Source organism: Nyctereutes procyonoides, unplaced genomic scaffold (assembly GCF_905146905.1).
Source record: "Nyctereutes procyonoides isolate TBG_1078 unplaced genomic scaffold, NYPRO_anot_genome, whole genome shotgun sequence".
NCBI classification, from domain to species: Eukaryota; Metazoa; Chordata; class Mammalia; order Carnivora; family Canidae; genus Nyctereutes; species Nyctereutes procyonoides.
This window is the reverse complement of record NW_026575121.1, coordinates 27684176-27710105: the sequence shown is the minus strand read 5'-3', so window position 1 is coordinate 27710105 and position 25930 is coordinate 27684176. Positions and strand designations below refer to the sequence as shown.

Below are 25930 nucleotides of genomic sequence, written 5' to 3'. Positions count from 1 at the left end.
TCAGTCTATTTGAAGTAGGCAACAGAAAGTATGTAATAAATCTTATACACATATTTATTAAAAATCATTTAAATAATTAACCTTTATCGAATGCCCATATATTCTTTGTGCTTTACATATATCATCTTTAAGTCTTACAATAACCAGTGTATGGGTATTATGGCCTGTCTTTTACAGATAAGGAAACCGAGACTCATGTTACTTCATCTACTTCTTACAAGGGCACAGCTTCTTAGCGATAGAGCCTTCAATAAAATCAGAATTTCTTAATACTCTAAAGCCATTTGCCATTCTTGGACTTGATGCTTGAAGAGGTGGGCCTTAGTTCTTTAGAAAATTTGTCAGTATTAATCCAATTCCATATTTCCTCAAATTAGATATATTTTTTGTCAAGATTTAATATTTGTTATATATGAAATTTATGTATCTACATCTGCCTCTCTATCTAAATTGCATGAAGTATTTCCATGTTCCTAAATACTGGCTTTGTGGTACCGTATTACATATTTCCATTTCTCTAGCATCTTGCAGCACTAAAAACAGCCTCAAGCTGTAGGTTAACATTTCTAGGTGTAGGGAAATTTTGTCACATTGTGGTTCACTGAGTTTCAGAGATCGACATCTATGTCATTTTTAGACATATCTGGTCTCTGCCTGGAGCTCTCTTGAGCTGAGAATTGGTTCAACAGACATATAGAACACAGACATGCCTGTTCTATCTCGCCTCATTTAGGTAGTGGTTATTTTCTGAAAAACACAAGTGGAAACCACAAAATAAAAATACAGCCAGCATTTATTATCACTGTTATAATTATATTTATTTTTCTTAGATTAATGAGTTCAATAAAATTCCGAGCACTAGCCAATAGCTAATAATCATTATAACATTATAGTTTTAGAATTATCCTAGCTTATATAGCAGATGTTCCAAAATGCCTTCTTTAAAATTAGAAAATAAATTCCAGAAAATGTGTTTGGTTACAGGGAATAGCTTCATAGTAAGATCTGACATTTTCCAGGTTTTGTTTCTTTTCCGTCTCAAATAGTATCTTTTCTGTGTTTTTGTAGTTCTCATCTTACTAGGTTTATCAAAGAGTAAAATACCTTATATGCTATCCAAAATTGATTGGCATCGTGATGTGAGAGAGCAGATACTTTCCGACATGTTCTCTAAGTCATGGTTATAACGGAATAGAATCAATCCGTTTATCATCTTACAAATGAGCACAACTGGTGAGGCACTGCTTGCTTAATGGCATTGTTGTACCCATTGGTATAATCTACAGTAATCAAGGTAGTATAACCTCCAATTACGTGTTTTATTATCTCATTATCCACCTTGCAAGTGAAATAACTACTAACAGGCCCATTTCTTTCCTTCCTTGGCCACTTGTGATAATTTTTTATAGTAATATCGTCACAAGCCCCTCGTAATTAAAAAATAAACCCCCTTTCAACTATAACTTAAACCAGTTTTTTAAGATTTTATTAATTTATTCATGAAAATACACAGAGGAGAGAGAGTGAGGCAGAGACACAGGCAGAGGGAAAAATAGGCTCCATGCAGGGAGCCCGACATGGGACTTGATCCAGGTCTCCAGGATCACACCCTGGGCCGAAAGTGGCGCTAAACCGCTGAGCCACCCAGGCTGCCCTTAAACCAGTTTTAACTGTATAGTTTTGTATATCTGATATAAATGGAAGGTTACAGCTTTTTCAGTTTACACGTCTAAATAAGCCACTGAATAGTTTATAGCTATTTTTCATTGTTGGGCTCTGTCTTTCTAATTATGATAAACATCAAGAGTAATATTTTCCTTACTGGCACAAGCACAAACCATCACAGACTCATATCTTACTTGATAAGATTATTTATACCGTATTTTATTCCAGAGATGTACGGAACATCAGCCATATTATTACTGTTCAGCCAGTGGGTGGCTTGTTTAGAGAGATCTTGTACACACACACACACACACACACACACACATTTTTAAAATGATACCATCTCGTAACTGTTGCACTTCAGAAACTAAATGAAATTAGTTGACTTATTATAAACTTATTTCCTATGTTAAATCATTTAAATGGGGAAAATTTTCATATTTATTTTTTAAACAAATGGGATGATTGTAGCACCAATTTGTTTTCTTTCTCTTTTATCAAAACTAAAAAACAAAACAAAACTTGAACTGCCAGTATTGTTACTGAACAATAATAAGAACATTTGAAATATTTTTATTTAAAAAAAAAAAACTTTAGGCTTCATTTTTTAAAACCTTTTGCCTTATTCCAGAAATCTTCCAGGGTTTTCCTTTTTATTTACTTATCCATTTGATTCAGTGCACATTTATGATTCAGCCACATGTACAATGCACAGATGATGCCCAGAAGAATCTCATAGTTGAGTGAATGGAGGAGGCAAGGCAACTTTTATGAGGAGTTCTATAACACAGATAAGTGTACCCTTACAAAGATAGGTCACAAAGGAAAGAGCACAAAGCTCAGTGATTGGTAGGGAGTGGTAAAAGGCAATTATTTTAAACAGGTGTAAAATCTTAGAAATATAAAAGAACATAGTGCTTTTATATTCTGGTGGAGTTCTGGTGGAGTTGTGTGCCAAGTCTCTATAAAGTGGATGCTATATGGAGACAGATAAAGCTTGTAAATTGGTGGGTTATCATAGGAGGGCAGGCAAGAATTCCTAAAAGCCTGTGCAGAGGCAGTAGGAATGGAAATCTGATGGATAGAACTTGCCCAAATGGATGTCGAAGTCAAAGGGAAAAATAAATGTAGATAATCCACAAGTTGTTTTGGCAACTGCAACATGTTGAGAATGTTTAGTGGAAGAATGTATGAATCAAAAGACAGTACTGAGAATTTTACCCAGAAAACAACATAAAGTGGAGTAACTGACAAAAACATGGAAGAAAAGATACAAGACATGAATTGATGTGTTACAAAATTTATCTGAAAGGACATCTATATAATAGGGGTAGATGGAATATGTTATTCAGAGAAGCAATGTGAGAGAACTATCTGGGAATTCTGGAAAATTAGGGAAGCCATGAATCTTAGAATATTGAGGGATAAGAAAAAATAAATCTGCATCTAGACATATAGCAGTGAAATTATCAGGCATGAGTCATAAATAAAAACAGTTTATCTACAAAAGAATTTAAAGAAAAACAAAGACTGTCAACAAGAACAAATGCCAGAAAGCAATGCAATAGTCTCTTCAGAGAACTGAGTGAGGGGTGCCTAAAATTCTTTTCTCAGCTCAGCAGTAAAATAAAATTTATTTCAGGCATATATTGACTAAGAGCTTACCAGCCACACAAATTCCTGGAAAGATCTAAAGAATATGCTTTTGAAAACAAAAACAAAAAGAACCCAAAAGCAATGGTGAGCTTAGAACTAATTTTAAAAGTATAAGTAGGGGCAGCTGGGTGGCCTGGCTCTTGATTTTGGTTGAGGTCATGATCTCAAGGTCCTGGGGTCCAGCCCCTCATCAGGCTCTATGCTCAGCTGGGCGTCTGCTGGGGGATTCTGTCTGCCACCCCCGTACTCCTCCTCACACGTGCATGCTCTTGCTTGCTGTCTCTCTCTCTGTCTAAAAAAAAATAAATCTTTAAAAAAGTATAGATAAATATCTGCAAAAAGAAATAAATTTTAATTAATTCTTGACAGTGAAACATGAATCAAAATTCTGAACTATAATTAAAGAACTTGGGGAAGGTGGGAATGTTCATTGGGTGGTTATAGCATGCTAAGCCGTCCTTGTGTTTGAGAGAATAGATACACAGAATGACTTTAGACTTTAGAAAAATTTTAAGTGAAGGAATGTAAATAAATCTCAAATATAATGTTAAGTGCAAATAAATTGTAGAATATGGTCTTACAGGTTTTTTTTAAGGATTTTTAAAATTAATTTATTCATGAGAGAGAAAGAGAGAGAGAGAGGCAGAGACATAGGCAGGGGGAGAAGCAGGATCCCCATTGGGAGCCTGGTGCAGGACTTGATCCCAGGACCCTGGGATCACACCCTAAGCCAAAGGCAGATGCTCAACCACTGAGCTACCCAGGTGCCCCTTACATACAGTTTTTAAAAGAGCAAAACTATATCTTGTTTATTGATACATATGTAGTTAAAGCATTAAAAACTTAAATACACCAGGATACTATGGAAGAAGGAAACAAAATAGTAAAAACAAAGAGTCAACTTTTTATATGTTTTAGTTTTTTTAATGACCTGAAAGAAATACTGCAAATGTTAAATTTTTTAAAATCTTTTGCAGGAAGAAATAGACATGGAATTCTATTTTTGTGGGGGAATTTTTTAAAATAAAAATGACATGAAAGAAAAACTATAAATAACTTACCTCCATTTATAAGAAAGTGTTTGAGAAAGAAAACACCAGATCGTGTGTTGAATGGCTCTTCATATTTTATCTTTCATGTCAAACATTGTTGAGTGTGAGAAACAGTGGGAAGAAAACATTTTCAAGATTTGAGATGGTTGAAAGAGAAAAAGAAATATAAATGCTGAAGAGTTAATTTGGCCCCTGACATGTTATTTAATTGATAATATAAATGTGGTAGACACCAAAGAAGATCTTTCTCATTAGCATGTGAACTTGCATGGATTATAATGAACCGTCCTGGCCTCTCAAGATCCCTGCTTGGCCTCAGGGACAGCTCATGCTTAGTACTGAGGAGGTGACTTGGCAGCTTTGGTTAAGGAAATCAGCATAAATGATGTTCAGAATGCATATTATTAGAGCATTATAAATTTTAGAAGTTTTTCAAACATAAATGTCAGTGGTTTTCACCATTAAAAAAAATCTATTTTTCTTTTTTTACCATGTTCAAAGACAATATCAAACTTTGTATTTAACACCTAAATATACTGACCTCAAGCATAACACAATCTAAAAGGCATTTGCCTAGGAAAACCCAAGGCCTCATTCTCCATGATAGCCCTTATCTTCAGAAACTGTCTCTTCTCACAGAACCTAGATGGACTTTCATAGAGAAGTTAGTTGTAAACCCAGTTTAAAGTTAAAGAAGGTGGAAGAGACTAGTGTGTGCTTCCTATGCCCTCTCTCAATATAGCATGTATTATATAGTGTTCTCAAAATACTCATGCCACCTGGCCTGTCTCTAGACAGAATTACAACTTTGGCCTTCTTCTTCCAGAGTCATTTCTGGAGACTGCACCACCTGCCTGTATGGGCGTCTGCTGCCCCCCCCCCAAACCTTGTCCATAGCACCACCTGCCTGTATGGGTTCCCCCCCTAAACCTTGTCCATAGCTTGCATCTCTGAGCTCGGGAAAGGGTCTGAGCAAAGGAGCCCCAATGTAGCAGATGTACCTGAAGCCAAAGGAAGTATGATTCCATTTCCAGGTGTAGGGATCTCACCAGCACTCTGAGAGAGTAGGTGATTTATCATCTCAAGGGGAGGGGGGTGGTTAGCAAAATATCAAAATAATGTCTCTTTAAAAATGAGAAAACAGAGAGTGCATGATCCTTAATGACTGAGTGAAACTAATAGACATTAGTTTCTTACATTTCCTACAAAAGCGTACCAAACAGAGACTTGAAATGGAAAATACCTTTAATCCAGTTTTACAAAGCAAATTTTTCTCTTTGGAGTTTGCATAAAATTATGACATAAAGTGTCACATCCTTCATTCTGGATTGAAACAGAAAAAAAATGTAGCAATACTTATACTTTTTTGGCTCAAAGATATATACAGGTCATTTTTGAATACTTATTTTCACACCAGGTTAGGATGATGCAAAGCAAAAAATTGAAAAGAGGGGATCCCTGGGTGGCTCAGTGGTTTAGCGCCTGCCTTCGGCCCAGGCCATGATCCTCGAGACCCGGGATCAAGTCCCATTTCGGGCTCCCTGCATGGAGCCTGCTTCTCCCTCTGCCTGTGTCTCTGCCTTCTCTCTCTTTCTCTCTCTCTCTCTCTCTCTCTCTCTCTCTCATGAATAAATAAATAAAATCTTTAAAAAAAAATGGAAAGAGAAGAAACAGCTCCTACTTTTGCCTTCATGAAGAAAACGTACCTTCCATGATTTTAACATGGTAGACACTGGCATTTCAAAGGTGTAACATCTAAGATTTCCATGTTTCTCAAGTGTCTCCTAGAAGTCTGGTATGGAGTACAGCTTTGCTAAATTAAAAGTTAGAGTCACATGAACATGAGAATCCTTTCATAAGTGAGCCTCCAAACTCTAAGACTCATCTCAGTGCTGCTTCGTGGCCTCGGCTGCTTGTGCTGCTTGTGGCCCACACAGTAACTCTTGTGAGTTGTGTGTGGGGAAGGATGTGTATGGGTGTGTGTGTAAATTACCCATCAAATAAAGAAAATTTTCATAAACTTTCTTTAATGTGATGTGAGGAATTGCACAAGAAATATAGAACTCTAGACAGAAATGTGTTACACAGTGTGAGGACAAGTGTGCGTGTTCCTGCAGCCAAAAAAGAGAAAGTCTTAAGGGGCCAGAAGCGGCAGTGAAAGAGATAATAAGCAGCCTTGAAAGCTATAAAAAGATTCAGTGGCATGTATAAACAAATCACAAATTTGAGGATTTTTTTATGGTCTTAAAACGTATCTTCAAGAATTCTAAGGGTCTACTGCATGTCTAAGAGGACAGATGAAATCACCATTGCATATTATGACTTACTTCTAATCTAGTTGGTTTAAGTATATTCTAAAATGAGGTATGGAGAGCAAATTACTTGAAGAGTGAGGAGAGGAACAACAACATTTATTCTAAATGTGCCCCGGTAGCTCTGCATGCCTACTTTTTTCATTTACCGTGTGCCACAACTCCTGAGACAAGGACCATGATTCAGTGGTACTTAAAATTATTGTAGCAGGTGTCAATCTGTGTTTTGAAAGATTCAATTTTATCCAGTCTACAGACCAGAAAACATAGAGTAAAAAAGACCAAGTGAAATATAAAGAGTGAGTTAACAGGCCATGGACTAATGCTTTAAATCATCTCTGTGTGTTACACGTGAAAATGAGTTTAGTGATTTCATTATTTACCGTATGCACTCACCACAAAATCACTTTATTATGAAGTATTTAAAATCATCTCTGCTTAAAGTGGATTCACTTTTGAATAAATCAATTGGGGCTAGTTAGCTTGGGTTTTGAGCAGTTGTAATGAATTGACAAAATGGAAAGGAATGGGAAATAGTGGTGTAGTGATATTTCGGAGGGCTACTAGAGTTCAAGACTCTTAGATGACTCTGGAGAGTTATATAAGGTTATCAAGCATAGTGTAAAAGCCCACTTATTAATGGAAAATTTTATGAACTCTTTAATCACAAAAGCCTTTTGTGTCCTTAGACATGCTTCCAATGAACACAAGACAATTGCAAATCTGTGTTCATTTTCTTTTTACACAACTAAAAAAAAAAAGTAGTTTTAGCCATGATTCTTTAGAAAATTGAAACCTTAGTTGCTGTTGTGATAATCTCAACAAACATTAATTTTAAAACTGTATTTTAAGTGACTGAATTCCTTCACTGAAGTTTCCAAGCAGTAACTCATATTATAGAGATGATAGGTCTGTTGAACTATTTAAAATATTTTCCTAGAAGGAAAGAAAAGCCTGTTAAATGTAATTTAGCTAAAAAGTGAATAAAAATTATGAACATTTTTATTCCTGTCATTCACTGACCTAATCAGACCCACAATATAATTATCTAAGACTTTCCCAAGTAATAGAAATTTAATGATTGTGACTCCCTCCTCCCACAATGTTAATATTAGAATATAAGCCAGAATGTGATTTTTAAAATAAAAAGCGAACTAGACACTTTCATCATTATATTATGGAATCTTTTGCCTCCTGAGAACCACTGTGACCATTTCAAACAGAGACTTGCGATTATTACCATCATCTTCATTAGCCAATATTATATTTTACTGTGTGCGAGAGTCTAATTGATATTGCTCTCCTCTCAAGGAGTAGACAAAAGGAGAGATTGTGTTTTGTTAGAAAATGAAAGGAAATCATGAAAGAAGGTATCATTCTGTAAGAAGAGTAGATTTTTGTTGGCTAAATTGTGGGTGGAAGGAAATAGCCAGATACACCTGGATTAAGGAAGGAGCTTGAGGGTAAGACTCATCGGAGTTCCAAATGAAAAATGATTGTGGAATAATTGGAGATGGCTGTTGAACCGTATTTGTTAGGTGGTGGGAAAAATTCCTTTTAAATAAAGAATCTTTTGAGGGAAGGAAGTCCTGCATTCATTCAACTCCTAGAGAAGTGCTATATGAGTGCTATATGAGGTATGCGGCAGTACCTTGAGGAAGTTCACTGAGAAGTAGTATGAAAGGAAAGAGTTCCAGAAAAATTATGGGGTAAAAGCAATAGCAATTAGTTGCCAATTTGTACTCATTTCAGGAGTACAAGTGAAATGAATGAGAGTTTTGAATCTCAATGACCTGGGAAATTATGGATAAAATCAAGGCTCTACAGAAGAATAGCACTTAGTGGAAATGACTTTGGAACATTCAGGGGGGACAAGGTGCCAGAAATAGGAAACTGGAGTTTAGGGGAGAGATCAGAGCTGGGACCACGAATTTGGTATTCATTTTCTCTGAGATAGTCACTGAGATTGTAGGACTTGTAGGATTGCGTGGGATTGATTAAGGAGAGGCAGAAGAGGGTAGGTAGTGGAAGCTTAAGGGGAAAAGGAAACTTTAGATGTATGGAGAAAGAGGAGATGAAAAGAGAGGTAAAGGGGGAATGAGAGGGAGGGAAGGATGTAGGGGAAGGAGAGAGGGCAGGACTGACTGACCCAAGAAAATTCGTGTGAAATAGTCAGTAGATGCTTTCTCTAGAGGGCCAAATGATTCTTTCAGTGAGCCAAATAAGAGTCTGTGACAGTTACTCAACTCTGCCACCGTAGCACTAAAGGAGCCAGAGATAAAATAAATGAGCATGGGCAAATAAAACTTCATTTACAAAAAAAAAAAAAAAACAGTGACAAGGTTCAAGGCCTTAATGTGCCCATCCAGAAACCAAGGGAGGAGAGAATTTTAAGAGGCTGGCAGTGAAAATGAAGGGAGATAATCAGCAGTCTTGAAAGCGGTGGAGAGGTCCAGTGGCATTATAACTGAGATATGGTGCTTGCACTAGAGAATTATAAGAACATTATGAGGTTATTTTTTAATATAATGGGAGCAGAAGCCATTACACTGTCAAGTGTGCAGATAGGAATTGGGGAAAAATGAATAAATGGCATATTATAACTACACAGTACCAACATTCCAGGATTTACATAATTGATTACATTTTTAAATCTTCATTTGGGATTATGTAGACAGACACAGTTGCCACCGTGTAAAGGCATGCAGTTTCGTTAGCAGCAACCCAAAAGTAAAGAAGGCAAGAAATAGATTTTAGTTGAAACTTCAGTAAGTAGCGTGGGACCCTGGAGAGCTGGTTCTCATCTTGAGTTTACCACTCTGAGTTAAATTTTATTTACTACTGAATTTTTCTCTCATCATAGATCTTGATAGGCTTGAGAAATCAGGCATCTATTTGAACAATTGATATTCTGAAAGCAAAGGAGGGCAGGATATCAGTTGTATGACTGTATTATGAAGAACAGACTTCATAGGCCTTCGGGTAATAATGTCCTGAATTTTAATTGATTGCTTTATGTGCAGCCAGCATGAGGTGGCCAACGAGGAAAAAAAGCTCATGAGATTTTCAGAGAATATTAATGTGACTGATGATTCTTATGCATGTACATCTAGCTGGCTCTCCTCCCGCGCTTCAGGCTCAGTGGCCCGGCTGATTCTTATCAGATGGCTTCCCTTCCCACTCAGAGCAACATTCAGAATCTTTACATGTGTGCACACCTTCCTCTGTCCTCATCCACTTCGCTGTCCCCTTTTCAGCTCCAGCCACGGAATAGCCTCCTTATAGGTCCTTAGACACCTAACACCCTTTCCCACCTTAGGGTTATTTATTACACCAGTTGTTTGCCCTGCCTGGAATGCACCCCCCACCCCCTCACCCTGATCTCCAGTCTGTTTCTGCCAGCCCCTCCCCCCACCATGCCCCCCTCCACCAGCTTCTTGCCCCCTTCAGGTCCTCGCTCACCTCTCATTTTCTCCATGAGCCAGGATTGTCCACCTTCCCCTCGGCTGCCTCTAGCCTCTCTTTTTCTCCACGGCACTTCCCCACTTTATTTTTCTCCACGGCACTTATCATTATCTGACTGAGTGTATGTTTTTCTTATTTATTTTTTATTGTCTGTCTCCTCTCCCAGGGTGAAAGCATGAATTTTTATCTGCCCTGTTCACTGCTCTCTCCACAGCACCCAGAAGACTGCTTGATTCCTCATAGGTGTCTAATAAATATCTGTTGGCTGAATATATAAGTGAATGTTTGGATCAAGAGGAGTAGTGGTTTTATATATTATCCAATATATATTCTGCCTCTGTGATGGTATTTTCAGTTTAGGTACATTTAAAACGAAAACTGCCTAATTTGGACAGCCCAGGAGACGGGAAGGGATTTCGCCGTAGTGTCACATAAGAGATGGTTGGAGAAGCACTGGATTTACTGCGGGGTGAAGCAGAATGGGGTGTGCTGCGCAGTGCCAGGTGGGGTGATGAGTGCTTTGAGGGCATCATCTCATTTACTCCTCAGAACAGCGACGGCAAGGAAGAAACGGAGGAGGAGCGGTGGGAAATCCATTGCCCAAAGTCAGATGGCTGCAGGTGTCAGATGGCCAGAGGTCCCACCCATGTTCTCGGAAGCCAGACCTCTGTTTTTATCCTAAAGAAACACCAGGTCCATCCTTTTTAGAGCAATTCCTGTATAGAATGTGGTAGAAGACTCTTCTATAATGCTATGCCCAGTCCCCCTGCACATTCTCCCCTGCTCCCCTCTCCCCTTCTCCCACTGCTCTTTCTAGAAGCAAGCAGGCACTCACATGGGAGCCAGGGTTTCTCTGGCTGGGACCTGCTTCAGCCTTGGTAGGGCATCTGAAGGTAGCAGGCAGTCTGTCAGGCTGAGGGAGGAGGAAAGAAAGGCTGGCAGCATCGCAGCCTCTGCCTCCTGCCCTTCGGGCTACAGACACCCCTCTCCTGTGCGGCCCCAATGGGCCAAGGTGAAAGGGATTGCTCAGATCCTTCTGTGCATCACTCTGGTAGGGACCTGTTAGTCTTGACAGCCTCAGTGTATGTCCACAGATTGTCATATTCTTTGCATTTAATATGGTGACATATGGAAGGACTTCCTGTCCTCGAAGAATCACTGAATGGGCCAATTTATTTCTATATAAGATTGAGCCTTTAATTAAACTTTGACACCACCTAGGCTGAGGTGGGAGACGTAAGGATGGACATTGTTGCCGTGTGTCTGCGTCAGTCTGCTGTTAACGGGAGGGAAAGTAGAGTTTGAAATGCCTTGTGAGTTGAGGCAAACATACGAAATCTAGCTTTGAGTGGAGGATCCACCCGTATGGGTCTCCTATCAACTATGAGCTTGAGAAAAGGGGAAGAAAAGCTTCGTTCACCCAAGGCATGATACCAACCGATGGCCTGTTCCGGTAGAAGCCTGCCTGAGGCTGGCGAGGGTCAAAGAAAGATGCCTCTAAAGTCAAAATAACTGTAAATACATTTTGAGTATTTTGGATTGAGAAGTAAATAATACAGAATGTAATCTATGATTTTTATTTTCCATATTTGTATTAATAGCCCACTGAAATTTATGCTACTTAAGGCCAGTTTGCCTCTTGGGAGGAGAATAGAGAGGAGCGTGATAGGCTGACAATAATTGTAGCAGTTTTCCACATCATTGCCCGAAATCTCTGGAAGGATCTAGGACAGTGCATCGATTTTTGGTGCGTTGATTTTGTACTGCTGAAGAACAAATCATTCTCAAATCTAGTAGGTTGATACAGGAATTATTTTATTGGCTGACAATTCTGTGAGTCAAAGATTGGGGATGGGTTTAGCCAAGCAGTTCTCATGCTGGTCTCACTGTGGTCACTCATACGGCTACAATCATCTGGTGGCTGTAAAGCGACCGGTCATTCTAAAATGAGTCACTTACCTCAGTTGGGGTGGGCTGCCAACTGAGCAGCGTGTATTTTAGGCTTTCTTGGGTTCCTTCACATGGTGGTGAGTTTCTAAAAACAGTAACCGATGGAGGGGAAACCCAATATTGCGAGTGCTATTCAAGCTTTTGCTTTGTGTTATGTTCGCTGAAATTCCACTGGCCACGTCAAGTCATCTAGCCAGGTCTGGGGTCATCATGGGACGCAGCCACACAAGGACATGGATATATGGAGACATGATGCATTGTGAGTGTCTTTGCAGGAACAGTTTATTGTAGGTACATATTTGAAAATTACCATAAATATGTTCAACTGCAGGCGTTAGGGCTCTGAATTTATCTTCCCAAGGATTCTGTTACACGGAATGAAACTCACACAGTATGTCCCTCTACCTCCAACACAGAGGAGTGACACCCAGCAATGAGCTGGGATACCCAAAGCTGTCTCACTCCCAGGGTACAAAGTCTCCAATGTAGATTGTTTTCAGATGCTTCTACTTGACTTGCTTCTGTCTTACTTACTTAGGGAAGTAGAGAATGGTTTTAGTTCTGGTGTCTGGGTAACCTTTCCATTTTCTCTGAATGGGCGCCCCCCAGAGAATCAGTGCTTCTGAAATGACTAAGGAACTCAAAGACTAATGGAGGTTAACTAGGGTAGGTGTTCCTATCCCACATTTAATAAAAATAGAGTAGAATTATGCAAGTATGTAGATAAGCTAATCATCTGACCTAATCAGCAATGCAGATTTTAAAAAGCCTTTCTAATTACTTCCTCAGCTTGGCTGAAGGTATGGGTAAAAAGAGTTTCCCAGCATGATGGTAGCAGATGTATTTCATAATATTTATTGAAAATATTGGAAAGAAATCCTCAATTATGATATTCCTGAAAAGTACATCAAAAAAGATAGCATATTTAACATATTTTAAACTTTCATTAAGATATAAACATAGCACAGTTTAGATGATCAACTCTCTCACCAGTTATTTGGAATCATTATTACAATTAGACTTTAGCTCTCGGAGCCCGATTGCTTATTGGTTAACTGTCTGTGTCTTCCCCGGGTTGTATTACTTACCCATGAAAGCTCTAGTTCTCTTGGACAAAATGAGACCACCGGGATAGTCTCTGTTCTTTAGCTGTTTGTTAATTTGGTATCTTGGCAAAGGAGTCCTAGTGCATGATGTTTCAACAACTTTAAATGTTAAGTTGCTGACATTTACAGGCATATGTAACACCACACAATATGTGATTTGGAAGCCTAGATAGATCTGATACTCATTTTCTTGGCAGAATTTGAGTAGTCATGAACGACTGTCAAATGAATCATTCTACAATAGGGTTGCCCAAACAGAAGCTATCTATGAATTCCTGGTTGAAATGCCTATATCATTCCTATGTGCTGTGCTACTTGAGTGATAGTTTCTCATCTTTACCTTCCACTCTGCGAGCTGCTCAGTATCTTTCCAACACATTCTGTTTAATATAAGTTGGCCTGAGTCAGTTTCTGTTGCCTGGAGTCAAAATAAATCTTAAGTGATTGGGTGCTTCCAGTGCTTTGAGTGAATGAGCCCTTCAGTAGTTCTCTGTTATCAGATGCTTCTGGAATGGGTTACGTTCCTCTACACAGTGTTTCTCCAACATCTTTAGAGATCAGATGGAAAATAAACAGTGTTTTGTGTCATACGAAGAAAACATTTAAAAACTTTCAATGAGTGTCACTGCATGATTCCTGGCATTTGAGAAAGTGAATGCTGCGTTTTGGAGAAGTGAGTGCTGAGTCATATGATGGTGACCTGTTATATTTGAGGACAGGGCCAGAAAATATGGATAATTCAGCACATAGTTGACTTTCAAACTCAACTGGCTAGTGTCTTTGAAACTGCAACGTAGTTATACAACTGAAAATCATAAGATGTGACACTTTAATACGCCTAGACTCTTAAATCTCTAGATCACAGTTTCTCAACTTGGATGTTGTCAGCATTTCAGACTGGATAATTCTCTGTCATGAGTTACTGACTACCCCGTGTATTTTAAGATATCTAGCACCATCTTTGACTTTTGCCTACTAGGTGCCAGGAACATCCCTTTCTCCTTGAGTCATGACAAATCAGATCGTGACAAGCCAGACATTGCGAAATGTATCTTGAGGGAAAGAGGACAATTTTGTTCTTGGTTGAAGACCACTGCTTTAGATTATTTGAGTGATTTTCTTTTTCAGCTAACATTTACGAAGCATTTCTTGGTTCGAAATTCATTTTGGTATGTGTATATTTACAGGCAGAATGTATGTCAAATACACTAGGGCAAGTAGGTTCAACAGATAGAATTTCTTTCCTAACCACATTTAGTTAGACGTATGATGGAACTCTAGCTTTTTCTACTCATATTGTAAGTATTAGGTAGAATCATGAGAAGTTGTCTTTTTGTGGGTAAAAAAAAAAAAAGGTGAAATATCAACATTTCCCAGTGGTTCTACTTAATGTACAATTTACAGTAACAAAACAATGATTTGCGAAAAAAAAATTATAAACGTACCCAGCTGTCATTGTAACCATGATTTTAAGTGCATTTTGCTTTCCTTTGCAAACAGTGGTGGTTTTAGAACTCTCTTGTAGGCAGGTTTGAGGAGCAACTATTGGGCTGCAGCTGGCTGGGGCTAAAGTCATATATTTGTATAATGCAATTGCATAGCTAGTGCAATACTTTTAATTTAGAAGATGTGCTTATTTTGTGCTTGAGGTGAGGCCTCATGGAAGCCCTAGATGGATACTAAAACTTCACAGAGAGGAGGAAGTGGAAATGAAATCTAAATTTTTAAAATATGTGTTCACATATTAAATGTTGATGGTAATCTTTTCATTTGAAAGGATCTGATGGTCCTAGTCAACAGGGGTCACAGAACATCAGGCTATTTCTTGCTTTGTTGGCAGATTCACAGTGGGAGAAGAATCATATCTGGAAATGCCTTTCTGAAAAATGAAATCAGAATGGAGTTGAACACTTTCTACCACATAAAACATATATTTAAAATGCTGCTACTTCTGTCATTTTTGTGCGCTCAGATCTCCACTTAGAACAGTAATGAACTGTGAGGCAGTATTCGCTGAAGTATGAAAAATACCTAAAACTTTATGTTAGCCTTGTAAACCCGGTTCTTCTTTAAGCTTATTAAGAGAGCTATAGGCAGATAAAATCTCCCCTCCCTTGGCTCTCCACCTTCCAGGGAATGTGCTAACAAGCAGTGAAATGGCCAGAACTCTGGCAGCAGAAGCAAGAAGGAAGAGCCAGGGGGTTGCACAGTAACTCATGAGCCTACTTAATCAGCTTCTGACCACTCAGGAGTTGGTAATATTGTGGATTTTATAGTTTCGATTCTGTAATCATCCCCTGAAACTGTTGAGAGCTGATGGAGGTTCTGCAAATCAAATGAACAAGGGAAAAGTCAATAAATGCTCAGTACATAAAATGCACCACTTTCACTAATTCCTGGGATTTCTGGAGAATTCCATGTGCATCGTGATAGGCACAGAAGAGAGATGCCGTGCTTGATGTTGGTCCAGGACAAGGTTAACTTTCTGCACACTAATTTTAATTCATTATATATGCCTTTTTTTCCCAGCACAAATGGACCCCCGAGGCCTATCTCCCAGACAAAGTAAAAGTGACAGTGACGATGATGACCTGCCAAATGTGACCTTAGATAGCGTTAATGAGACTGGATCTACGGCCCTTTCCATAGCCAGAGCAGTACAAGAGTAAGTACCATGTTCTCAGGATGAAATAAGACTCGCCAAGTGATCAGTGGGTAATGGAAGCAGCAGTACCTCCTGTTCCCAAGACTTGTCATTCTAGCTCTGAACGGGCACACGCGTCAGCATCCTTCCATCCAGGCTTATGTTCTTTGGGAGCAGATTAGGGGAAGGCATGAAGCATTTTACACAGTTGAAAATTTGTGCTTTTATTAGAAATGAGGCTTCTATGCATCTTTCCTGATACCTTCCATCTCGTCTCCTTAACTCTGAAAAAAATATATTGGTTTTTTTAATGTCCCCATCCAATTATTGTCATCATTGTTGTCATCCATATACAACAGTCAAGAGAAATAAAATATGCCAAGTATTATAATCTTGTTTTGATAGGAAAGTACTGAACAGCTTTTTTGAAATTTCGAATTTGGAAGATGATATGTCACCACTTTGAAAAATTAGAATCATATGTCATTTTTAAAGAGATCTTTTCTGTCTCCTTTAATCTGGACCATAAAGTTAGATTTCATCCTTGTTCATCAAAGATAGTTGCTTTTCCATCATTATCAATTCTTTATCTAAGAATTGAACCTATGTCTAGTCCTTGTATGTTTTTTTCTCTGGAATAATTTTTAATAACACAATCTTACGTAATCGTAGGATTTAAATAGCCACTGCTATTGCTGACACATGAGTTAGCAGTCCACTCAGAATGATCTTAGTCACTTTCCATATTTTAATTCCTTTTCCCAGATACTGACTACGTACTGATTCTGCTCCGTCCATCAATCTTTGAAATCTTTAAAAAAACACACACGCACATTAGTATAGCATTTTAGAATTTAAAGCATATGTATGTATGTGGGTGTGTAAAATGAATAATACGTTTCTATGTTCTTTAAGTAATACATATTATATATTTATGTATGTTTGTGCACACATACAAATATATATGATGTATTAGGATGAAATGAATCTAAAATGAAATTTAGAGTCAGAAAGATCTGAAGTCAAAATCACATTTAAGCTCTTAGTGATTATGTTTTTGGCCAAGTTATTTAACCACTCTGAGATGTTTCTTCATCTGTATAAGAAAATCAGAATGCTTACCATATAGCACTGTTATGAGGATAAAATACAGTTATAAGATGAACAAGTCACAAGGTTTTGGCACATAGAAGGCTTCATTTAACTACGGAATTAGTATTGTAATTATAGTAGTGGTGTATAGTTTATGACAACCAGGAAATTACAGTGTTGCAAAAATTGTTATTCTCATTGCACAAAGGAAGACACTCAGAATCAGAGAAGTTAAATGACTCCTCCAAACTCCTATAATAAGTAGTATCAAGACAAAGTTTTAGACTTCTGACTCCGAAACACAGATCTTTTTCTAAGAGTACCTGTCATGTTTTTTTCCAATGATATTCTTTCTCTTCAGCACCTATAAAATGCATTTTTTCACTCCTTTTTTCAAATAACTGTAGTTGCTTAGTTTCTCCAAAGCAGGTGTTCATTAGAGCCAGGATAGGGATTGAATCATAGGGGTTGCTGAAATCATTTTAAATGGTGTCAGGCTGAGTCACTTCATTGTTTATTCGGTGATTAGCACCGTTAGTATGGTCTTGTGTGACCTAAATCCTAAGATCCATCTTTAAAATTAGACTAAATGATGACAAGTTTTAATCCTAAGATGAATAATAGGTTTCAGGGACATTTTAGTTGTCTTGTTTTCCTGTATCATTATAATACATGTACAGTGTGTGTGTGTGTGTGTGTGTGTGTGTGTGTGTGTGTTTACAGAGATGGGTGTGTTTCTTTTGCTTGAAAATTTAAAGTTTGGAACCATGATGCTGAAAATCTAAATTATGTTTATATGGGACTTAGGTAACAAATAATGGTATTAACTTTTTAAACATAACTATTTTTTTTCCTTTTAATATTATGTGCTTATAACATACAGTGTATTTTAATGTGAAACATTTAACAGCAGCCTTAAGAAATGGAGCTTCATTTTCAGCCTAACCTCTCTGGCTTGCTTTGTGAAAACATATTTAAGCCAGAGTATCTTGTATAACTGCATATGCCTGCTTTTATTACTATTACAAAAGTTGCCTGTGTATCTCGGGAAATACCAGATTCATTATTCATGTAAGTGTTTTCATTAAACGATTAGTAAAGAATACTCAGCCTTCACCTGGGAAGCCCTAGAACGCCAGGACCCATCAATAGTTAATTAACTATCATTCAAGACGCAGTATGTGTATGTATATAAACACCAGGAAGTGCAAAGATACTGTTAGCTGAAGCAAGAAGAATGCTCTGTAGACACCTCTTAAATAAGGGTGTATTTCAAACTTAGAGTAATATACTGAGGAAAATTTTACTCTGGGACAAATAAATGTATAATCCTTGTTAGACACTTTTAAAAAATAAAAACCTGTACTTAGGTTTGCCCAAAGTTAATATTCAGTGTATGTGGTTGTAAGCATGTTTTTCTGCTCCTCTCTTAGTTTCTCCTTGATTCTTTAATGCATATTGCTCTTGGTTATTTTCTGTTTTCTCTTTTTCTGTTTGCCTTTGGATCTTGATGCCTTCTATTAACTCAAAAGCTGTCAAACAAAAACTTCAGTTTACTATGATCAATAAAATAACACTTTAAATAGTAAAAGTGTAAAACATCAGTTGGGATATACAAGATGAGAGGATTTCAAAAGATACCTGTTGACCTCTTCTCTGTACTTGCAAAACTTTCTTGAGGGAGTTAGATTGAGAAGTCTGTCTATAAGTAAAGAGGCAATGACATCAAAGGTTTCTGTTTATTAGAGGTAGCATATTTTAAAAGCTTTGGGCAACCAGTACACATTTGGCTTTCCAATCAAAGGCAAAAGGAGGCATGGTTTAGGAGGGGTTCAGAGGCTGGCCTCTTAATTCATTGGCCACCAATGCTGTGTCACTCCAGGACGAGAAAGAGGAAAATAAGGAGGATAGGATATTAAGGAAGATTGACACTAGACATGGATAAAACTGCCTTGACCTTGACCTATCCTTACAGCAAGATGCTAACCCCCACGGTAGATATCTCCAACAGATGCTCTTTGTCTTCTTTCTCATTCAGGTTCATAGTCTTGTCTTATGCAATAATCATTATAGTTTGGGTTTTTAATTAGGTGACTTTATTAACATTGATATATCTACATAGCGTAAACCTTAATATACTAATAATTTTTTTCTAAATGTCTGATATTATGCATTTTGCTGGTTTTTGTTTTTAAGATTTATTTATTTGGAGAGGAGAGGTAGAGGGAGAAAGGGAGAGGGCTGAGCATGGAGCCTGCCACGGCGCTGGATCTCAGGACCCTGAGATCATGACTTGAGATGAAATCAAGAGTTGGACACTTAACTGAGTGAGCCATTCAGGCACCCTTGCATTCTACTTGTTTCTAAAATGAACTTGTAATCCTTTAGTTTAAGAAATGTTCCCCTTGATTTGAAATGCAGAAGTTGTTAGCCAAAATTGCATCTTTCCCCCAACCAAAATATTCACATATTCCTGTCTTTAAGTAAAAAAAGAACTAGAGCAGCAACCGGAGGTCACTTTGATGTGTAAAGGTTTATATTATAGTGAGGCTCCTGAACTATGCTTGAACTAATCATTTCAACCTCTTTCATTAATTCATTTGATTATCATGTATCAGCTCAGGATCAGTGAAATCAAACACAATGGTGAAAGCCACACAGAGGCTCTGACCTCTTCTTATTTTAATTGTGCAGATACTGTCCGAGTCAGAAACCATGTGTTCAGTAATTCTGACAAAGCCAACTTCCAGCAATTCATAGAACATCTGTTTTGTTTTGGTCTGGTTTTTTTCCCCCGATGGTAAAATAGGGTCATTACCCTTAACAACTTGACAAACATAATTATGAAATAAGTGTTTGGAAAAAGAGAAGTACAGGCACATGATTAGAGCAAATTATTGTAATTAACTCTCACCCCAGGCAAAACAACTGTATTTTTTTAAATAGGTACAGTTTGGCTGTGTTACCCAGACCCTCTAATTTCTGTTCCCCTTTTTATTCTTTTTCTCTAATTTTCCAAACATTCATACTCCTTGTTCGTTAACAGGAGTAGAATAGTCAACTTTATGCAAACTAAAGTATAAGTGAAGGAGAATATCTCCTGAGAGAAATTTCAGTGTAACCAGGAGCAAACTTTAAGCTAAAAGAATAAAGATCTGGACACAGGCATCCCCTACTTTCAGAAGTTCCCATTATGCCACCTTGCTTTTACAAAAGACCTATGTCAGTACCTATTGTTGCTAACTGAAAGAAAGCCAAAGAGGATTTTCATCTTTACCAAAAAAGTGAACAGCAAAAATAGTGTTCAGTATATTTGTGCAGCAAACCCTTACAGAGGCAGCACATACTCCACGCAGCAAGAACAGCCCCCCAGACGCCCTCCCCAGGAACCAAACCCAGCGTCCCAGCACCAAGCTCTCAGAGCCTTAAGCTGTGTCTCTGAGCAGCTGTGCTTTATCTCAATGTATTGTGTGCTTCCCTCAGCAACATGTCCTAAGGCATCACAAAGTTCTAAGAGAGGTTATTTTGGGGGTTTGGGAATACTCAAAAACTTTTCCATATGTTAGTGTTCATTGCCTCTTCGCTCTACACCATTTTGGCTTAGGAAAGATATCATAGGAATGATCTACTTTCAGACAGTGGGGAAAACCTGTATAATACTTTCAGTAAGAACAAGGTGGGGAGGGCAGGGTGGAGGGTGAGGGAAGCAGATGGAGATGTTAAGGAGATAAACCTGTGTTATTCCTGTCAGTCCTTGGAGAATTGGTTCATGCATGTTACTGTGTAACTCACACCACCTCTGAGGAGTCTGTCCTCTCTGATCTTTATTATAACTCTCAAAGGGAAGGCAAGCAACAAAATTAGTAGCATTAGAAACTTTTTACTTTGGCTAGCATCTCTGATACTTGCTACTCGATAAAAGGATAAAAGGATTTTCTTCTTAAATGGTTCATTGTCAAGTACATATAAGCTTACCAAAACACTTCACTGTCTCCCCCCTCCTGTTTTTCTTACAACTGACCCTTGAACAACACCTGTTCGATTGTGCAAGTCCCCTTCTATGCACTTTGCTTTCAATAAATACAGTAGAATACTGTAAATGTATTTTCTCTTCCTCATGATTTTGTTAATGTTTCCTTTTCTCTAGCATACTTCATTGCAAGGATACAGTATGTTATACATATGCAAAATATGGGCTGGTTGTGTTATTGATAAGGCTTCCAGTCAACAGTAGGCTATTAGCAGTTAAGCTTGGAAGGAGTCAAAAGTTACATGTGGATTTTTGACTCCACAGGGAGGTCAGCATCCCTAACCCCTGGGCTGTTCAAGGTCAACTGTGTATTGCTCACATGAAGGTCTCTTCTTAAAAACTACTTTAATTTTTGGAAATGAAGAGTGTTATCATTAGTACATTTTCACCTAAATGTTCTTTGAAAAAAATAGCTATGGTAGGAAGTTAGATTTCCTGTTCTTATCTCAAACTTTGTTGCTAGTTCAAACAACATGGTTCTTAATTTAGAAAAGTACATTTAATGGTAAAAAAGCGTCAGAAATCTTGGGGCATCTAGATGTCCCAGTCAGTTTAGCATCCGACTCTTTGTTTTGCCTCAGGTCGTGATGAGGGTTGAGATCCAGCCCTGTGTTGGGCTCTGCGCTGGATGTGGAGCCTGCTTGCTTGCTCACCCCCCCCCACACACACACACACACGCCCACCCCCATGCTCACTTGCTCTCTCACTCTTCCTCAAAAATAAAAAATCTTTTTCTTTAAAAAAAAAGAGGGGGGGGATCAGAAATATTGAATGGTACTTTTTGGTTTTGGTTTTGTCTTGTTCTGAACTTCTCGAACACTCGTCCTGATTTTCTTAATCTCCTCCTGTATGATTGCACTAATGTCTTTTAAGTTATAGTAGAGGAAAGTATAAACAAAGGAAGTGTAACTGACAGCCTACTTTTCAGCAGATACTATGAAAACTCATATAGAGTTTTCATTTTCTTTGCCCTGTGATCCTGTTTTTATCCTGCAGATAAAGAAACAGAAGCCCAGAGAGGTTTATTCTATCCCCAGAGGTCCTGCAGCTGGTAATTTGCAGAGCTCATATTCAAATCCAAGTTTGTCTGACCTGTATTCCTTTATGAAGGCAGCTTCCATCTTTGTGTTGTGGCTTTAATATCTCTCAACTGTCAATTATCTTAAATTAGCAAAGTTTTTTGAAACTTGAATCCCAGTAATCACACAGTTTTATGAAATAATTTCAGATATTTTCTTATTTAAACTCGTTACTTTTAATATAATCTGATACAGGGAGAATAATTATAAATAATTCTATCAAGTGCCTTCTCAGATATTTTTTTAAAGCTATTCCACTTCTATAAATCACCTATATTATCTTGAAGTATGAGGAAATAAAATATAAACATATTAGTGTTTTTCATATAAACTTCACTGATACTATTTTATTTAAATTATTTTTGGGAAAAAAATGGTTTCAAGTGTGTTTTAGTATATACATAGGTTCTCACATTTCCAGATCCAAAAAATGAACATCCCTTGTAGAATTGCTTTCTGTTGATCTATAAAAAGAACAGATTTGCCCAAGGATTAAAATTGTCCTGTGTCATCTTATTTTGTACCCCTTGACTAAAAAATCTGAGACTATTTGGATCATGTGTCTGTCCTCATCTGCTGAATGGAATGAACCCAACCAAGCTGATTGTACCCAGAGAAAAAGCCAGAGAGCTCAACATGTCAGAAGACTTCTGCTTTTCTTCTCGATCTTTCCTAGATTCTTGTCTCATTAAAAGAAGTTATAGGTTTATTTAATAAGCCTAACATGTTTGGAACACCTTCAGATCCCTCCACTTCATGTCCTACCAAAAAAGCAGCTATGATTCACATAGGAACTCTAGATCTCTGATAGTGACTGTCATGGCCGAAATGGGCTCTCTTGATGGGCAAATGAGAGGTGTTCATTCCCTCACCAGGGGATATAAATGTATCTGGGTTGCTCTTCTTTTGCGAGAGCTCAGAAAAAGCTGCTGATTTTCAGTAAATGAACACAGATAAAATCTAACGTGTATGCTTAGCCTGCATCAGCCCATCAGTCTCTGAAGCCTAAAAAAAAAAAAAAAAAAAAAAAAAAAAAAAAAAAAAAAAAAAAATTAAAAATAGTGATCACTGAATAACTCAGTCCCTAGGTGTTCAACACCAAGATGGAGACCATTACACCTACACACAGTCCCATAAATCTGTCTGGGTGAGACACTACTGATCCTTCTTTTAATTAAAAAAAGTGTGGTCAAGTTCAGCCAATAATTTGATATTTGAATTGTTTCATGAGGTACCAAATTAAGTGATATATTCATTTGGTGAGTTGTTCATTAATTTATTCCACCCTGTGTTACATGCTAAGGTTACAGGATGAATGATTCATAGTACCTTAGCACAGGGAGCTCAGAATCAAAATCTATGAGATGAAGCCAAGCACAGTAAGATAAACACATTGCAGAGGCTACAGAGAGAGAACAGAACGGGTACACCTAATAACTCAGTCTGTAATAGATAAGAAAACTCATGTGCAGTAGGAGTGCAGAAGTTCACAATGACTGGTGCATAGGTGAGTGTAGCAGCGAGAGGGAAGAGGAAGCTGCCTGGGGAGGTAGGTAGGAACCTGATGACCGAATCAGGAAGGATAAATGTATTCTCTAGGTAGTGGGATGTGTGGGTAGACTTTAAGTGGGAACAGCAAATACCAGTCTCAAGGAACCATGTACATGTGCAACCTGTACATGGTTGCACAGGTTGAGCACTTTACAACCCCAAGTGGTGCTATTTACATCATTGTGGATATAAATAGTACTGCCTAGATGTCCACAGTTTCCATGGTTAGTACACAGGAGCTTGTGGCATAAAGCTACATAGATATCTATAGGGAGATAGATACAAATTCATATAAAGTGGTGGGGATGAGAGGAGACAGACAGGAAGCACATATCTCTGAAGAAGATAAGTGCTATGGAGGTAGGAGAAATAGGATGTGTGTTAAGTTGGGTGGAGGTGAAAGAGAGGGTTCATGACTTCATTAAGATGTTCTGAAAAGAACTCTCTGAGAAGACTATGTTTTAAAAAGGACCAAAAGAGAAAGAAAAAAAAAAAAAAAAGAAGGACCCAAAGAGGCGTGAGGTCAGGTCACAAAGAGCATTCAAGGGAATAACAAGTGCAAAGACTCTAAGACTAGAATATTCTGGAATGAGTAAACAAACTCACTGACTAGCTAGAGAACATTATTAGTGAAAATTCCTGTATCTTACAGAAGATACTGAGCTCCCTAGATAGCAACGACTTATGCCAGCATTCCATCCCCGGGGAGAAGGGCTTGTGGGAATGAACCTTTTTTATCCACTCATACTTTTCCCTATAGGCTATGATAAAAATTCTGTTTTTCTAAGGGAATCTGCAGTTACTTAACCAAAACAGCAATCAAAAAGCAGATGAAAAAATGCAAAACCAGTTTTCCCTTTCAAAACATTTGTTTACTTTGTACTTCTTTCCGGTCTGGGTTCTTGAAACCTAGTTTTGTATCCCCCAGTGATTCAAAAATATCCGTTATCCTAGAAAGTTTTTAAAAATATATTCTTACTGTACCTTCTAGTAGCCTTTAAGAACTTTTCCTTAAAAATGGTGCAGCTATTGTTCCAAGTAAGAGCTTATCCTTAGAACTTTTTGTGTATGAGTCTTTTTGATCATTAAGTATAAAAGAAGGTATCATATATAAAAGCTATACCCAGGTGTCGCTGTTAGAGTGATTTATGTCTCTCATCTATATGATAGGCATTTTATAATCTCTGCCTAATGCTAAACAATCAGTTTGATCTCCCTCCATCTCAACTGGAACATCTTCTGATATACCATAGAATACCATAGATATAAACATTAATTTTAGCCTTCCTAACGACTTGGAAATTACTGGGTTAACTGGGTGTTGATTTGTTTTTTAAACCACCATTCCTCATTTTAATGAATTTGCTACTTGGTGATCAATTTAAAAATAGAAATCAGGCTTTTTAAAACCAGACTTTTTGTTTTTTATTTTAAAATAAACGTTATTGGAGAATTCCAAAGTTATGTCTTGGATAGACTTGATGAACCACTTCTATTTAACAGTAGCTACATATTTTTGCTACTTTTAGGCTTAAATTTTTTTAGCATTAGTAATTTTTATGATGATTCATAATTTAAAATATGTTGGTATTTCATGTGGTCATGTAGTATGTATACTCCAAACTGATTGCAAGTATTAATCTGCTTTTAATTGCTTAATAGACTTTTCCACATGAGATCTTTATGTACCTTTTTTTTATCTCCTACCTATAATCACATTGCAAATTTATGTACACCATTTATATTTCTCATATATATTCCTAATGGGTGTAACTTGTGAGTATAGGTAGTCATTTCTCATGCATTTTTGATGTGTGTTGACATAGATACTCAGTGATAATGTTGAAATATTAATAAGTTTCTCTACAAGTTCCCAGAACTATTCATCACTATTTCATTTATTAATGTAGTCAGAGAGAGTACACATGATAGAAAACCATACTGTAATATATTTGAAATTAACTCAATTCACCAGGATATAATCTCTTCTATTTTCAGTCAAACGCTCTAGACACTCTTTTCTTATTACTCTTTATGAGTTATAGCCATTGTACCATAATTTTCCTTTACTTTATAGCACTTTCCCACACACTTGAATCTCATTGAATACATTTACTTACATGCATCAAAGGAAAGTAAAAAATTGAAAGATACATTTTCATGGAGAACCTGCTGCTGTATAGAAAAATCTAATACAGATAGAAAAAGATAGCTTGGATAAGAGTGAATCTTATCAGGGTGATGTTTTACCATGAGATTTTGCTATCCATTTCCACAGTAGCATAGCTGAGGGTCACCATCCAGCTGCAGTGTAATATATCATGCATC

General features: G+C 37.6%; 1 protein-coding gene across 4 annotated transcripts in view; it reads left to right on the top strand.

Moving 5' to 3' along the window:
* Positions 1-25930, top strand: part of KLF12 (KLF transcription factor 12) — a 424918-nt gene that overhangs the window by 295573 nt on the left and 103415 nt on the right. For all 4 annotated transcript variants that reach the window (XM_055336030.1, XM_055336031.1, XM_055336032.1 and 1 more), the window contains one exon: positions 15736-15871. In XM_055336030.1, the coding sequence (XP_055192005.1) occupies positions 15736-15871 (136 nt within the window). The remainder of the gene's footprint in view (positions 1-15735; positions 15872-25930) is intronic.